The 17937-nt window shown below is 40.0% G+C and overlaps 2 protein-coding genes across 22 annotated transcripts in view; one reads left to right on the top strand and one right to left on the bottom strand.

Annotated features, from left to right (window-relative positions):
• The window catches only part of PDSS1 (decaprenyl diphosphate synthase subunit 1), a 37792-nt gene extending 23011 nt beyond the window's left edge, over positions 1 to 14781 (top strand). For all 3 annotated transcript variants that reach the window (XM_044761909.2, XM_044761910.2, XM_044761911.2), the window contains 4 exons: positions 4881 to 4961; positions 5064 to 5177; positions 10633 to 10713; positions 14273 to 14781. In XM_044761909.2, the coding sequence (XP_044617844.2) occupies positions 4881 to 4961; positions 5064 to 5177; positions 10633 to 10713; positions 14273 to 14413 (417 nt within the window). In that variant the 3' untranslated portion in view covers positions 14414 to 14781. The remainder of the gene's footprint in view (positions 1 to 4880; positions 4962 to 5063; positions 5178 to 10632; positions 10714 to 14272) is intronic.
• Positions 14782 to 14821: 40 nt separating this feature from the next.
• Positions 14822 to 17937, bottom strand: part of ABI1 (abl interactor 1) — a 117957-nt gene continuing 114841 nt past the window's right edge. For all 19 annotated transcript variants that reach the window (XM_014868237.3, XM_014868229.3, XM_070501348.1 and 16 more), the window contains one exon: positions 14822 to 16633. In XM_014868237.3, the coding sequence (XP_014723723.1) occupies positions 16458 to 16633 (176 nt within the window). In that variant the 3' untranslated portion in view covers positions 14822 to 16457. The remainder of the gene's footprint in view (positions 16634 to 17937) is intronic.

The raw sequence follows: 17937 nt of genomic DNA, 5'->3' as shown, positions 1-17937 counted from the left end.
TGAGACCTGAGAGGCCCGGGGGCCCATCTAGTGTCAGTCAGTCAGACAGTGGCTGTGCTGGCATTTGAAACCAGAACTGGGTATGGTAATCTTGCGTTCATTTGTTTTTCTCTAAATGTCTGTTCTCTCTAGTGCTGCATGTGGCCTGGAATCAATGGGCTGTCTTCCTATTTACTTTATTTTCAAAGCTACAGAGTGCGTCATGGAACTTTGTTTTGTGGGTCATATTTGCAGAATACTCTTATTTTGGGGTTATGATATTCTTATCTAATCTACTGATAGACCTTATTCAAATTTTGTCAGTTGTCATAATATTGTTAATAACAAAAGGGAAAAAATTTTTCTGGTCCAGGATCTCATGTTGTCATGAATCTTTTCATCTGGGTCCTCAGTCTTTCTTTGTTCTTATATTACCTTGATATTTTGAAGAGTACAGGCCAGTTATGTTGTTGAGCCTCTCGAGTTGGGTTTGTCTGATATTTCTTGAGATTAGACACAGGTTATGAATTTTGGGCAGGAATACAACAGGAGCGATGCTGTCTTGTCAGTTCATCACATCAGGGGGTGCCTGGTGTCCCTTTATCCTATTACTGATGAGATTCACTTTGATCCCGTGATTAGGGTGGTGTCTGCCAGGTTTCTTCACTTTATTTAAAGTTCCTATTTTTCCCTATTTGGGGGAGGCATTTTGAAATCACATCAGTAATTCTGTTTCTTATCAAATTCTCCCTCTCTGGGTTTAGCATCTGTTTATGATAACTTTACTGAGGCGGTAGTCACCCTGATTTTTTGCCACGTGACAGTTTTCTTAATCCATCATTCCTTCTACGTCTCGCTTCTACAATAGAGTTGGTATTCTCTTTTAAGGAAGACCTTATCTATATGGACTCTTGGATTGCTGTTTTACTCTATGGATTATAACCCTTTATTGTTATGTATTTTAATGCTCAGTTGTCCTGTAGTTGGCCAGTGAGGAAGGCCCTTTAACCTGGCTCTTGTGCCTTTGTAACGTATCCCTGTCATTCTGTCACACTTCCTTAATTTCTGGCAGGAGATGTTCCAGGCTCATGTTGTCCTTCCCTGCGCTGAGAACCATCATTTCTCCAAGGAGCCCTGGTTCTTTCTGCTGGAGAATGGTATTTAGAAACCAAGATCTGGGCACCAGGTATCATTGCTTCCAGGCCCTCCCAATGGACAGAGATAGGGAATTTATGTGTGTGGGTTATGTATATTTCTATGTCTTTCTGTATCCATTTTTGTTTATTTAAAACCCTAAGTTAGCATACTGATAGCTCATACCACAGGATTCATGATTTATTCTAGCATTTGGGCTTCCCACATTTGTAACTCCCTTCCCCAACAGTAAGAAACTTGGCTCCCATTCTCCACCGTATGTTTGCCCAATCCTCGAATATACCATAGGGGTTTAAAAATGGGTACCCCCCATCTCTGTGAAAAACCTAGCAGTTCAGGGTTGGTTTGCAGTTCCTTTTACCTTTAGCCTGAGGATAATATAGTTAAAGTTCTGTGTTCAGAAGTTACCTTTCTCCCCAGCTCAGTGTGGTCATGTTATTATTTGAAATATAGTTAGGTTCTCTTTTATTCCATTTTAGGGGTTCCGTTCTTACTAATTTGTGTTTTAGCTTTGAGGTTATTGTTTTGAGTGGATGACACATTACAAACTGTACAAAAAGGTAACTGCCTCGCATGCCTTCAGCCGGTTCCCAGTCCCTGGCCTCCTCACCCACCCCCTAACTAACTGTCTCGTTAGTTTCTCATTCCTCCTTCCTGTTTCTTTTCACACAAATGAGCAGACGTGTGTATGCTATTTCCCCTCCTGTCTTACAACAAGAAGTAGTATATTGTAGTAGTATATTTCTGGCTGAAGTTAAACATCTCTTCAGATGCTTAAGGACCTTTTATATCTTGAGTTTTTGTGAATTGTCTGTTCGTGTCTTTTGGCCATTTTTCTAGGGGGTGTTTTGTCTTTTTTCTGCTCAGTTTTAAGAGCTCTTTGTAGATTAAGAATGTTCACTGTTTATGTGTGATAGTGTGTCGTATATGTTTTCTCCCAATATTTTCAGTTGGTTTTTGACAACAACCTGTTTTGATATTTTTTATGTAATGGTGGAGCTCCAGTAATCTCCACTGTTTTTGATAAAGACGACCATGATGCATATATGTGTTCATCAGAATCTCTCTCCACAGTGGTGCAAACATGCACTTCAGACATAGAGATGCTTGATAAATATCAAGTCCTCTGCCCCTACCGATGCCAACAGCATTTCCTAATCTTTTTGAGACAAGGCTCATGAGAACCTCATGAGAGGTGTGGACCTTCTCCTGAAAGATGCAGATGGCCTGGCTGTGGACCTGCTTCAAACAGAACAGTTAGCTGAGCTCCACTTTTACTTAATCATTTCTTTGCACTCCACCCACTTCCAGAAAGATATGAGGCGTCTCTGCTCTGAGGCTAAGAACAAGCAGTGTTCATTTCACGTCAGCATACCTCCTTTTGGGTCTTTGCGTTGCATTGCTTCTGATTTTCCTGGTTGTGATAACAGATCCAGACAGCCTGTGCCTGGGCTGGGGGAGCAGGATTCTCTGGGGGGAGTGAGCAATGGTCTTTACACTGTACTAGTTGAAGTCTGAGCAGAAATGTCCCTTCACAGCCTGCAAGGCAGAAGCCGCCCACTAAAAAGTAGCTCATCTCTGTGTTAGCACATGTGAGCTAGAAGTGGGCAGTGCAGACAGACCTCATGGCTTTATGCTTACTTGGGCACAGTCCTTGACCTCTGAGCTTCCATTTTGTTGCCCGTTAGAAGTGGCATAGCAAAGTGATGAAAAGAATGCTCTCTGGAGCCAGATTGTTGGGGTTCAGATTCTGCTTCCTCCATTTCCTGGCTCTGGATCACCTGGTACCCACTGTGCCTCAGGTCCTCCTCATCAGTGAGTTATCTGAGAGAGAGCTCGGAATAGTACCTGGCACACCCTGAGAGCTCAGGAATTGTTAGCTCTTAGCATCATCAACCACAAAAGGATATTTATGGGATGCTGTGAGGTTTAACTAAGATCATGTAAAGTGCTTATCATATGTCCTCCATAAATTTTAAGTCATTAAGTTTAGAAATAGAATGTAGTGTTTAAGAATCTTGTACTTTTCAGGAAGGAAGTTTGTATTTCTGTGCTGCTTTGCTGAGGAACGTTGAGGAACGGCAATCACCTCTCCAGGGACTGCTTGATGGGCGACTTCTGCCTAGAAAAGGGGGGTCATTGTGTTGTGAGCTCAGCATATCCCAGGCTGCCCTAATCTTGCCACACTCTCATTCTTTTAGCCAAGTTGATGGATATCTTGCCTTCTTTCCAAGTTTCTAAATCGTCTCCCATGTGGTCTCAAAGCTTCCTTAGTTCAGTTGAAAAGAGGAGGGCTCCCTCCCTGTGGCCCACGGGTCAGTGCCTGCCAGTGGTGAGGTCTCTGCTGTTGAAAGCAGGTATGAGTTTGTTATTCACTCCAGTAAGTGGCCGCTGAACTTTTTATGCTGTGTGCATTTTTGTCGAGGAGGAATGGCCAAACATCACACAGTCGCAGGCTTCATTACGTCGTCAGAAACATTCTCAGGGCTGAGCAAGTTATGGGATCTGGCTGTAATTAGCGGAGGTGCATGGGCACTCCCAGGCTCCTGTCTCTATATCCAGTGGAGGAGGAGGAGGAGGATTATTAACAATAGCAGCAAACAGACTGAGTCATGACCAGAGTTTATGAGTAGCATCACCTGTCTCCCTCACAGCAGCCCTCTAAGGGAAGAGCTGTTGGTCCTGGGGTTTAAAGACGAGGCAACTGAAGCACAGAAAGATTAAGGGACACGCTGAGGTCACGTGGTAATTGTAAGGGGCATAAGTGCACCCTGCAGACGAAGTGCAGAGCCCACGGCACTGTTCCACACTGATGCCCGAGCAAAGTGGGGGCCCCACCAGAGGACCACAGAGCTCAGGGCTGAAGTCAGGGGACAGGGCCCATTACAGAATGGAGATGACATGCTCCATCTGGCTTTCTCCTGGAGACATTTCCTCTCCAGTAGAGCAGAAGGTCTCTCCCTTCCCCCTTTTGGTTTTTACCCAGTCTTTGTTTTCTGAAAATGTGGCAGGGCCTGCTTAGCATGCTCAGCAGAGCAGTGGGAAATGCACGCAAGCAGCCAGTGCCAGCTAGTTTTTTTGGAGTTTTAAAAAAGACTTAGAAGAACTGTTTCTCCCCCACTGAAAGGGGAAAATATAGTTTTTAAACAGTTACATTACTTCTTGTGAAAGAAATATGGAAACAGCACTGGTTAGGATCCTTTGATAGTAAAATAAGTCCATCTATGTCAGAAGCATGAGGCTGCAGGCTGTCACACACAGCAAGAAGTAACTGCATCTCAGAAATAAGTGGGAGCGCCACGATTATTAAAAGACTACAGATAGGGAAGTATATATATGGCAACATCACGTGTGCGATTAGATCAGATTACATATCTAGCCCTAAAATAGAGCTAAATCAATAGAAAATAAAATAGAGTTGACCATTGGGCTGAGTTTGCTGAGAGCTAGAAGCCAGCATTTCTCGGTTTTTCTTAAGCAGTGGGAAAGATGGTTTATCCTGTGAAAGGGGGAGAAAAGCATAGTTTCCTTAGAATTTAAGAAAACAATCTGAGGCTGAAATCGTTCATTACAAACACAGGTACTTTGTAGACGTTTGCTCTCCTTCTGGTATCAGCATTTCCTGATTGTACGTAATCTGGCCTCACTCCTCCTTAAGGGAACAGGCGTATGAATCCTTCCGTGCCGGGGTTGGCTGCCTTGCTTCTGCCCCCAGTGGCTTATCTCAGAATTCTCCTCTGTTGCAGGTCTCGGTCCTGGGATGCCCTGACCCAGTGGTGCATGAGATTGCCTATCAGTACGGAAAAAATGTGGGAATAGCTTTTCAGGTTGGTCCGCTGCTTTGTTAACGTGGCCTGTTGGTACAGTGGGAAGGACGGCGGTGAGGCTGGGCTGGTGATGCCTTGACATTGCTTTTTCCCTTTTGCTAGCTGATAGATGATGTACTGGACTTCACCTCGTGCTCTGACCAGATGGGCAAACCGACATCAGCCGATCTGAAGCTCGGGTTAGCCACCGGCCCTGTCTTATTTGCTTGTCAGCAGGTAGGTTTTACAAACCCCCTGTGACCCATTGCTGTGTAGTCCCACAGAACCAGTATCTTCCAGGCACAGCTGATGGGAAGGTTCAGATGAGGAACAGACGGGAAAGCATTCTGACAAGGGACCACAGATCTAGACTGGATCCCAGCTCCATGCCTGAGATGCTAGAGCCAGTCACTTCACCTGTAAGCTTTGTCTCCTGATCTGTAGAATGGAGAAGATTACAACCTTCCTCCCAGAGTTGTGAGGAGTAACTGAGAGAACATTCATGGAGATAATTTGTAAATTCTCTAGGCATGACAATTTCCTCATATCTGGAGCACTGACTAGGTGAATGGTGTCCGCATCTTGATTATAGGACTGGACTTTGGGTGTGCCTCAGAGCCCCTTAAAAAGGCCCAGGAAGGGCCGCCAAGCATAAGAAATTGTGAGAAATTCTCCAGTTCTAGAAGTTTAATGGGACTGTCTGCTGCTCTCAGAGAGCCTCGGCCATTGCCTCAAAATGTCAAGAAGTCAGTGGAATGCCCTACTAGAACCACATAGTTCCTTCTTTCTCCAGATTAAAGGGCTGTCAGTTAAGGAAGTAAGTAAAGCTGCCTTCTTATTCTCCTTAATATGGATGAAAGCTTAGGAAGCCTCAAAGATGCTGCAGGGACTTGCAAGGCAGACACTTTCAGAGCCTGCCCTGGACCCCGGCCACACTGCTTCTGGCTGTGCCATATGTTATCTGAAATAACTGGGATGTTGGCTGGTACTTGGACGTCTTTTTAATAGATTTTCATGTTAGTATGTGTGATTTAGCAAAGCAAAGATGTTCATCACCATGCCAGGAAATTAAAAATTAGCTCTTTTGTCTAAAATTTTTGTAAACTTTTAGTCTTTCAGAGATTGTGCCTCTATTCTTTCTCAAAATTTACAAAGATAAATCATGTCTTCCATAGAACTCAGTGATTCCATTTTGATATTATAAAAACCAGATGTTGCTTTTGATCGGTTTCTGATCCCAGAAAGGAGAGGTCATCTTTCCCCACGATTTAGCAGCGCCATCACCAGGGTGACTTCTCAGGGGAGGCTGATGGCCCGGGGGGCTGGGCCAGCTTACTCTGGGCAGCACACGAGTGGACAGCAGTCACCTGCAGACTGAGGGCTGGGACCGGAGAGGCCTGGCCACTTTGTGGAAATTTCTGTCCCCATTCCCAGGCTCCATCCTCTCAAAATTTTGAGGAGAGAAGTGAAAAGTGTGCTCTAAATAGGTCCTTTCTCCTATTGAGACTAACTGCCAGCACAAAACTCAAGAAGAATACTAATACGTGTGCCAGCTTCTGACAATTTATAAAATCCCCTTGTATACATTAAAGCAGGAGTGAGGAACATTTCCTTTTTTGCCATTAACCCACAAAAAGGCAAGAATTCACGAGCCATGTAAATGTAAAAGCATGCCTGAGATTAGAAAGATTAGTCACTGGTTACCATCTGTACAACGACAAACATCCATCCACTCCTCAGCCGTGATTGGTAAATGTGAATGAAGAACAAGATGGACCTAGAGCCCTGGGATTCTGCCAGCTTGGGAAAGACTCCGTTAGCTGCACTCTGAGGTTATCAAGACGACTACAGAACAAGCCTTTCCCTAAGAAGCTTACAGTCTACTAACAACCTCTGGATGCTATACTTTCAGAAATCTTAACAATTATAAATAACTGTATGAGCCCCGTGATACTAAGTTAACAACTGAGTCCTACTTAAACCTTAAGATGATTGACTGAGAACAGATGTCTCTTCTGATCGTGTTTCACTATGAACGTACTGCAAAAGAAACTAATTTGCTTCCCTCTCTACACAAATGAGTGTGAATAATTCTGCCTTGAGATATAGTGGGGCAAAGTCAGGGGAGAAATGGACCACTCTGTTGAAAATCTCTTAAATCTATAAGTAATCTACAAGAGACTTAAAAATGCTGGTTTAAAGAAAAAAGGGGACAAGGAAAAGGAAGAGACAAAAGCTTACAGTGCCGCAAAACAGTATCATGAGACACACACTCATCCTCAGCAGACAGCGCTTTTCCCCGCTGCCCTCTCATCAGGCAGTAGGAAGAGGAGTGAGAGAGGCACACTGCAGCCTTAGAAAGGGGAACACAGAACGAGGCCAAGCAGGAAGTGACTGGACAGGACTTGTTTCTTAAGTAGACTGATTGTTCTGTCTTGTGGCACACGGGCCCAAAGTCAGTCAAATACGTATTTATAAGTTTTCAAAGAAAACATCAAGTTGAGGCTCTACTATGGGTTACACTGTCAAAAAAGGGATTCTTGGCCAGTAATTTGTCAAAAAGATTTATGGGGCTCAAACTGATTTGGGGTGAAACAAGTTCCAAAAATAACATGAAAACGTGCAGCTATCTCCATGTAGTTTACAAAGGATTCTTTTCTACATTAATCTCACAACTCCTTTTTGAGGTAGGTATTATGTCCATTCTACAAAAAAGAAAGTGATGCTCAAACTTGGGCAAAATTACACATCAGGTAAATGGCACAGCAGGCAAACACTCCAAGTCTAAGACCAATATACATTTTAGTATACAGTGGAATGTTCTTGCCACTGATGATGTGGATAAAAGCTAGCAGTTGAGCTTGTCCGGTCCCCAGTAGGTCTTCCCACAGAGCACACAGTTGGTGTGCCTGGCACTGAAAATGCACTGATAGCTCAAAGCAGAGTCTCGGTGTCAGCTTCCATTACTGTGACTAACCTACCCAGTTAGTGGAGTGGTTGTAAGATGTTTGTAATCTTTTTCCGTAGGTAGGTGAGTTCTGTTTGCAGATTAGATAAGTTAGTCTTTGAACTTTTCCATTTGTGAACATTGAGTCTCACTGGACCCAGACAAGCAACCCTGGGACACCACTTTTCCTTTTTAACTCAGCTTGGTTGAGTTGTCTTGAAATTGAAATTCATTGGACCCAGAACTTGACAGAAACTCCCTCTCTTTGGAATTCACTATTTTTGCCTTCTCTCTGAAGGGGTTTTTTGACAGCATTTGGTACAGGGGATTTAAGAAAAGTTTCAGGATTTCTAGAGAGGTCCCAGTGATGACAGTGTCCTTCCTATATATGCACTTAAGAAAAAGACCTCACATTAAATCTGTGAAGAGTACATAGGCTGGATTTCAAAATTCTTCAGAAACAAAATGGAAGCCTTCGCTCTTTTTTTGGTGAGACTACATTAGTTCTCAAATATCCTTTAAGAGATCTTTTCCTTTCTTCTCCTGCTTCTCTTCGTTGTTTGACAAGTCACCAGACCTAAATGTCAGCCGTCCTTCCAGCTGCCCTCACCCTCGCCAGCCCCTGCACCAGCTGCGCAGGCTTCTGCTGTTGTCACTAGTTAGATCTTAAGAGTTACCCAAGTTTTGTTTGTGGAAGCTCACTCCGATTTATTGATCACCTCTGTCGTTTAGTTTATGGACAGATCGCACAGTTAGAATCTGATTCGTCCACAGGTGGTTTTCCTGATCTTAAAAACCGAGCCTGAGCAAAAAAAATTTTCTCATTTCCCACTAAATCTGCAGGCAGGCAACTGTTCTTCCTGTTATGTTTCTCATTTCTTCTCCACATACACGTTAAGGGGACGGGAGTGCCAAGGGGAAGAGTTTAATATTTGCGTGTTAAAATTGCACACACTATATGTTTCAAAGGAAGGGTGTACTCACACTCGATGCAAATATCTCTTTTAAGCTTTCCCTTCTCAATGCGTTTGTCAAAGGAATCAGAGAAACCCCCCAGTCAGCACATTCTACCATGCTTGATGGTGTTGCAGAAAAAGCTCATATACCATAGACAATAGCATAGACAGGGAACTTTACCAGATGCCCAGGACGTGTCACTTCAGTTCTGAGGACACAGCCTTCCAGATATCCAATTTTGGAATGTCATATTAAGAAACCAAGACAAATGCCTACTTGATTTTTTTTTTACCACTAAAATTGATTTGAGCCTTCCTGATTTGTTTCCTGTAACTTAAATTATTTTACTCTTAAAAGACCAGCAACTAAAGCAAATTACTGGTTTTCATTTAGGAACTAACCAGTTGCTGGCTCCAGCAGCCTCTAGGTGTTTAGAACTTTGTTCTGACACCTCCTTTGCTCTGAAAGGAACGTTCTTAATTCCTTATCTGCCATCATCTGGGTGAGGTTTTTCTCTGTGTGCCCTATTTTTTCTTCTGGGATTACTAATACCATGACAGTGGTTACAGGACAACAACTTATTTCATCCTTCAGGCTTATTGCCAGGGAAAAACTGGCAACTGCTGGAAGCACTGACGTGTCCCAAACCAAACATGTCATCTCACCTCTTATTTCATGGACCTTCAGCTGTTAGAGCTAATAGATTTCAGATCACGCTGTTCAGCTCCCTCATGACACTGGTGAGATGGCGCTAGGACCTGGGAGGTTAAGGAACTCACAAAGCTGTGGCAGCACCACGACTAGAGCTGGGATCTAGAAAATGAAGTGATTTGGTGTCCTGGCTTCTGATTCTGTAGCTACTAAGTATTGTAGAATGTAGATTTATCTTCAATGCCTTTTGTATCTGTTTTTTTTTCCTCCTTTTTCCATCAGCTTAACTCTAGTATTCTTTATAATTTACTACAGTAACGTGACCAGTTTCTCTCCCTCTCTTCTAATTCAGTGGTTCTCAACCTTCGCTGCACATTAAAAACACCTGGAGAGTTTGAAAAATCCTGCTCCCTGGGCCAAGCCTATTATATAATCAGAATCTTCGGAAGCAGATCCAGGCAACTGTATTATAAACCCCCCCAAGTGACTCCAGTGTGCAGTCAACGTTGAGTACCGCTGCCCTCATCCACTCTACAAGCTGCTAAGGCAGAGCTCTGCTCATAATACCCTCTGCTCAGAAACCTCAGCAGCTTTAAGAGTCACTCAATTTAGTACCAAAAGAAGAATTTCTAATCCCCACCCTTATCCTATGCCAGTGGTTCTCAAAATGTCAGCAGAGACCAGCAGAATCAGCATCACCGGAGAACGTGTTTGAAATGCACACTCACGCCCCATGCCTACAGAATTAGAAACTCTAGGGGAGAGGCCCAATAGGTCTCTGGTGATTCTGGTGCAGTCTAACGTTTGAAAACCATAAGAGAAGCCACTAAGGAGATTTTAGAGATGTACTTGGTTCCTTCTCTCTTCCTTATTCAGTGTTGGACCAAGGACAGAACAGAACATCAGAATGAACAAGAATCAACAGCTGCCTCTCCTGTGCACCAGCTCAGTCCCTGTGCATGGAAAATGGATGTCTCTCTTAGCCCTGCTTCTTTAATTGCTACAATTTACTGCTCCCCCATGTCATCTAAACATTTAATCACTTTTTTTTTTACCTATTATTATTTCCTCTTGTTACAAACTAGTGGTTTGATTCTCCCAAGAGCAATAAATAGATTTTCTTTCTTTATGGTTTAGTTCCCAGAAATGAATGCGATGATAATGAGACGGTTCAGTTTGCCAGGAGATGTGGACAGAGCTCGACAATACGTATTACAGGTAAGGGGTTTTTTTTCCCCTCCCCAAAGCCCCAGTACATAGTTGTATATTCTGGTTGTAAGTCCTTCTAGTTCTTCTATGTGAGCCACTGCCACAGCACGGCTACTGACAGGTTGTGTGGTTACACAACCGGGAACCAAACCCGGGCTGCCGAAGGAGAGTGTGCCAAATTTTACCACTAGGCCATTAGGACCGGCTCAAGATTATAAAAAGGAACAAAGCAACAGCAGGTACAATGTGGCAAAGTTCTTTTAACAAATCAAGTAACATAACATTAAATTTTAGATACAAGATGAAGTTTGGCCAATTCTTGATTTGACAAAAACTGAGAAAGAAAAACTTGTATAATTCATTTTTCTTGTAGAATTCTTCCCAAAGATCCCAATTAATTGGTCTTGGACAGGGCTTGGATATTAGTATTTCTTAAAAGCTACCCAGTTGATTCCAATGGGCAGTCAGTGTTGAGGTCCGTTGGTGTGGAACCAGCCTTCCCCATATCCATCAGTAGCATCACTATTCTCCCCATCGCCCAGACTGGCCTCCAGCCTAATCCAAGTCCTCATCCTTGCTGCAGCTAGACTACTCACAATTGGTCTCTCCTAGTCCATCCTATATAACAGTGATAAAGGTGTGACTAAAGAAGTGGTAACCTAAAAAAAATTTAAACCAACAAAGGCAAACGAAGCTGAACTTCAGGGCTATAGCTTATTTCAAATATATTGCCACATATCCTCAGAATTCCTGTTGAAGCCAGATCCTCGTGCGTATTTTCAGTTTCTGTGACTTTTGAGAATGAGCTCTTTCTAAGATCCAAATCCAAAGTCATTTGGAGCCAGTAGATCTAGTGAATAAGATGGAGTGAGCAAACAATTTTTAGTAAGTAAATGTGATCTGAAATCTATAGTAAGTCCAATACTTGAAAGAATTCCAAATGATTATCTTCAGATTTTTTAAATTTCCAAAAAGCAAAACCCCTCCAAAGGATAAGTTTCTCTTTTCATTCTCTATACTGTTAAGCATCATAGTATGCTATGGGTTACCACCTTTTTGGAGGGTAGTTTGGCAAGTACTATGAAAAACTCAGTATAAGAGGGGGCCATAGGTGATAAAAGAAGTCGATATGCCTGGGACAGGTTCTGGCTTCAGAAATAACAGTACTACTGAAGGCTGAAGTGAGAAGTGGGACTGAAAAGAGGGAAATTAATTGTGGCTCTTATGTAGAACAGTGAAGGCCCAACAAGCCTAGACAGAAATGCACTTAGAAAAAAAATTCACAGGAATGTTCTCTAAACAAATTCTCTAAAGACCTATAAATTCTAGCTCCCTGTTCACGAACCACAGAACTCCTAGTCCCTATTGCCTCATTAAATGTGAATGGACAACTAAGATTTATTTAATAGGATTACTAAGTGGTTGATTAAAGCTTACTAAATGAAAGAGTAAGACTAGGAAAAACAGAATTAAAGACTCAGGAAAAATATAAATAGGACAGTTAAAAAATACTGCATTCATAAAACAAGAACAGGATAATAATTTTTAAAAAACAAATAAGAACAAGCTCTAAGAAATTTTTGATGATTGTGAAAAACTCCAAAGAAAGGTTAGAATATGAAATTGAGGAAATCTTCCAAAATATAAACAGCAAGGGAAGAAAATGAGAGAAGCTTTGAAGAGGATCAGTACAATCATGTAACAGATGTTTCAGGAAGAGAGTCAAAAAACGAAATCCAAGAAAAAAGTGGTCACATACAAAAGGAAGAAGGATCAAAACTGGCTCAGTGTATAGCAAATACAATGGATGCTAGAAGGCAGTGAGCAAGAGCTTCCAAATGATGAGGAACATTTTAACCTAGAATTCTACGTCTAGTTGAACCATCCACTAAATATGATGGCAAAAGTCATTATCACACTTAAGAGCTAAAAAGCTGACTTCCAATACACATATTCTGGGTAATTTACTTGTGGATGTATTTCAGCAAAAATGTGGAAACGCCAAGAAAGAGAACGATAGAAGTATTAAAAGCAGTGGAATGGACCAAAAGAGTTCAATGAAAAGTCATACTGAGAAGGCAGCTGGACATTAGAGCTAGAAGGAAGTCAAATAATAGAGAGGATGATTAAGGCATTGGAAATATTAGAAATCAGGAGCTCCTTTCCCAAAGAGGAAGAAAAGGAGGGAGTTACATCCAGAAGTGGGCTTCTGTACAGTAAGGCAGAGCAAACTAAAATGTATCATATTTGAGTCATATCTTGTGTCAATTGGTAAGAGGCCCTCGAGTCATTTTGTGAGGAATATTCTCCTCTGAATACAGAGAGATCATGAACTTGGAACCATGGGGAAGGAAATAAAATTATAGTATATTACAGTCATGTGCTGCATAATGACGTTTCAGTCAGTGATGGTCCTATACAACAGTGGTCTCTCGAGATCAGAACCACATAGCCAAGGTGTGTAGTAGGCTGCACTGTTTAGGTTTGTGTTAGGCACACACTATGATGTTCACACAACAACGAAATCACCTAATGAGACATTTCTCAGAACATATCTCCGTCATTAGGCTATGCACAACTATACTTGATTCTGCAGTACACATTTTTACACTTTTAGAAAGAACCAACATAAAAACATAGTTAGAGAATACGGTGCAAATGTCTATAGTGCAAAGGTACAGTGAGAAGAAAACACAGGAGCACTTCTACAAGTGCTCCCCATTCTTACCCTCGTCTTATACACGATGAAGTCAGAAGCTGATGGAACATGATGACAAAGGTAATCTAGTAGAACTGAAGACAGCAATATAATGATCAAATTAGGAGGCATAGTGTGGGTGGACTAAATCCTCATTTTTCTTAGTAGAAAGGCAATAAATAACTAAAATTGCTAATTAAGAAATAAAAACCACTGATAAAGCTGATGCCTTTGGAAGACGGGAACTGCTGATTTTCATCATAAGCTCTTCTGTACTTTTATTGTATATGTAGTTTTTTTAAACTTTCACTTTAGATTTTTTCATTTAAAAACTTATTGTATAGATATTTTTTATATATAGAGCTTTTAAAAAAACTCTAATACAGTCATGTGTTGCTTAATGATAGGGATACATTCTGAGAAATGCTTGTTTAGGTGATTTCGTTGTTGTGTTAACAATATAGAGTGTACTTCACCAACCTAGATGGTATGGCCTACTTCATACAGAGTCTATATGGTACTAATCTTACGGGAACACCATTGTATACGTGGTACATCACCGACTGAAACAGCGTCATGAGGTGCATAACTATACTTAAATTAAAAATAGGGGAAATAGATGGCTACTTAATATTAATGAGTTAGTTGCTTTGTATGCTAATAGAATAAAAATTTGCTTCAATCTGAGAAAAGGGCCTAAAAGTCGGCAGAGAAAGCTAGAACTATGAGTTGGAGAGAGAACATTAGAAACATAGTTTGGCTGTTGACCTATATGATCTTAAAACTGTGTTTTAATTCATTGTAGCAGGTGTTTAAGAGCTGATGCAATGGGTGACATGCATCTGTTCTGTTTTGTTCTGTATCCCATAGAGTGATGGTGTGCAACAAACAACCTACCTCGCCCAGCGGTACTGCCATGAGGCAGTAAGAGAGATCAGTAAACTTCGACCATCCCCGGAAAGAGATGCCCTCATACAACTTTCAGAAATTGTCCTCACAAGAGATAAATGACAGCTCTTTCTGTTATTTCTGGCAGCTATTTTACCAGACTGTGCCTAAAGAATTTTGTCGAATATACTTTGCTTCATGTGCAGATAACCAAAAATCATTCTAAAAAATCATTTCAACCTTATCGATGGGCAATTATTTTTTATTGGCAAAGTTTTTCAGAAAACTTTTTAAATGTAATTAAACCATCTGATTCTATCATTCTAGTGCTGTAAATTCTAATCGAGGTATCTTGATGGTTATATGTGGTATTGTTTACACTGTTAATATCCACATGTAAAGCCATTACACAAATAAATAATCAATGTTAAAATTCAAATGGTTTATCTTGTCTCATCACAGAAGTAAAGGTCAGAAAATGTGAAGTCTACATTTCAGTCCACACTGGTTAGGTTTTAACAGTATCCAAAGTTTCATATAGGAGAATGGTTTATTATAAAAGACTGTACATAAAATTTAGACAATAGGTTATATACAAAATTAAGAGAACATTCCACTTGAAAAAATGTGAAGAAGGTAGCTAGCTGATCACTAGTGATACTAAAATCATGTTAACAAAGGCAAAATGCATATGCAACAGTCACATTGATTTGGCAGCAATAATGGTCTTTAATTTTCGGGAATAAATGTTTTGCACTAGTCTTACCATTTGCTATGCTGTTATAAGTCTGTAATGCCCAGTACATAACTGTAATCTGAAACCCAAACAAATCCTCAGTACACAGAAACCCACACTTGAGTGCTCTACTTTAATATACCCTAGGCAGGAGAGAATTATACACAAAATAAGAAAAACCCCTCCAACCCTCCCTTAAATTAAGAGGAGACACACAAAGTGCATGTGTTGCATTTCAATTATGTCAAAAGATAATGTAAATCTGTTGGTCAGGTATATCCCTGTTCACTGGTTAATACATGACCCACCTTTTTCCCCCAATTATTTTTACATCTTTCTATGTTGCTAGTGCCAGGTAATGGATTAAAGAGTGCCTATTCAAAAATCAACTGCATCCACCTCTACAAAAACAATACAGAAAAGATCATTTCCTTTCATTGAACCGGCGGTATACAACAGTGCACCGGAAACTGAAGGACTGAATGTGCACACTTGGACACATTTTCTTAGCTCTGAAAAAGTTACTTTAGAAAAGGAATTCAGTAGATTGACTGGTAAATAACCATCTCAGATTTCAAATCTGTAAAAATCAGTCACATTCCTGTTGGGACAGATTGAGATAAGGCTAAACTTTTTTTCCCAGTTAATATATTGAGAAAATAGAACCATAATTCTGCAATAAATCAGTATCTTTTATTTCTTTCTTTTTTTAAAAGCAAACCAGTGAAGGAAAGGACAAAAACCTTTGGTTCACTTATATATTTATGAATGGAAAAATTTATAATGCAAATTCACTCATTAAAAAACTTAGGTACAAATAACAACATTACAGATAACCTTTTTTTGTTTTGTTTCACATGGAGACCTTAGAGACTCAACTCATTTCAAGAGACCTAAATACAAGTACTCCAAGTAAATACTATACAAATTGGAAGCATCTTGGATTTTTTTAAGTATATTTCAATACATAAATTTGAATGCATGCTTTAAACAAATAGTATATTTCAAGAATGAGAGAGTTTAAACAAAAAGTATGACCAGCACCAGAATTTAAGTTTTCTGATTTTAATATTAGTCTGACATAGCGTTAGTAACCATGCTGCACTGAAACATGTAATGGTACAATCTGAACCATGATTTGTTAAATATTATACCCCACACCCCCAGAATATTTAGGCTGGTCATCAAGTTAACAATGTGTAAGTACATAAGCATAATCAGTTATGGACAGCCTCCTGTATGAACTGCTATTTAGCAATCACGAACTGCCTCCAAGATTTATGCTTACAGGTAGACATTCAATTATACCAATAAAACAGCATGTCCTGAAAATATGGGCACATTTTTAAACATTTTAAGACAATTCTGTTAACCATAATAGTCCCACAGTATGACTGAGTAGTAAGAACCTACTTTAAAAGCCAAAAGAATTTAATCAGTATAGTGCATGATTGATTCGACATAGTTCCCAGGGAACAGACCAGTCACTCGATTGCAGACTCCTTCATACCAGCCGTCGTCATTCTTCTTTATTACATAAATGATTGCACCCTCCATAAATGATAGCTCATCATCCTTGTCTTTTGTATAATCATATATTGCCACAACTATGGAGAAAAGAGTTGAAATATCACGTGAGTGCACTATTTCCAACATTTAATTGAATTTTAAAATGTAATGCCAATTCTATAGTATAGCAAAACCAACTAGTTTATGAATATTCTTAATTCTTACATCTATATTCATAGGTAGGCCAGTGGCCAACCATGTGCCTAAATCACTGGTTTGATCTTAGGGCCAAACTGACAATTCGATTAGACTAGAGAAGTCAATAGTTTCTACCAACCTATTTAGGAAAGATATCGAAACTTTAGGATTTGTTAGATGTTTCAATTCATTTGTTCAAAAATCTACTAAACGCCAACCATATGCAAAGCACCATTTTTCAAAATGACTATTGGGCAAAGTAAAGCTGCACAGCCAATCAGTTAGTAAACCAGGTGACAATCCAAGCTACTCTGAAGATACACATATACTGGGAGGTAAATCTCATCCTACTCCAAGGAAAATATTCATGTAATTTATGGGGCTATACCTAGATTTTTTTAAAAAATATTTACACACTTTCAAGGCAATAAAATTTTTTTTTTAAAGGGAGAAATATTGTGAGTGAGGACACATTAATGAAGACTTAGAGAACTGTCTGCAATTCTGTGGCATATATCATTATTTTGAGTTAAAAATATTTACATCCTTTATAAACAGTGTTGTGGAAAGGAAAGGCATCAGAAAGTTACTAGTTTTCCAAACTACAGGTTTATGAATTTAATTATTCCTTCCTTCTGCCTTTTTACCATAATAATTCTGAAATTACATGTAATTGCCTAGTATATGTAAAATTGTATGTGATATAGATTTTTTTCATTGATTTACCTTGTGTAGTTTGTCTTAAAATAGAAGAGTTTTAAAAACGTTTGAGATATTCTGGAACTCATTTTCCCCCTACGAAAGATGGCTTCTCCCCATAATTATTCTGAATTAGTGAATTATAATAAGGAGCAGACCTTCAGTACTAATCTGTACCAACACTTGCTAAATTAAGATAGGCAATCTTTGTTCCTCTTACAAACTACTCGATTAAGTAAACTGAACAAGTCCATTCCCCTCCATTTCAATCCTGCAGCAGAATCATAGTATTGTGATTACAAGCTCACTGACATAACCAGTTTCAAAAAAACCCAAAACATACATAATAAATAATATTAAATTATTGTCCTGGTATTACTTTTGGCTAAATAACCACTCAAGAAAGTTGAGTGACTGCTAGAGATAAACATTAATAAAGAAAATAGTGTAATAATAAAAAGTCAGTTAATTATTATTAATTTGTCAATTACTTATTAATAATTAT

The sequence above is a fragment of the Equus asinus genome, chromosome 29 (assembly GCF_041296235.1).
Source record: "Equus asinus isolate D_3611 breed Donkey chromosome 29, EquAss-T2T_v2, whole genome shotgun sequence".
Taxonomy (NCBI): Eukaryota; Metazoa; Chordata; class Mammalia; order Perissodactyla; family Equidae; genus Equus; species Equus asinus.
Note: the sequence above shows the minus strand (reverse complement) of the source record. Positions and strands in the feature narration are given on the sequence as shown.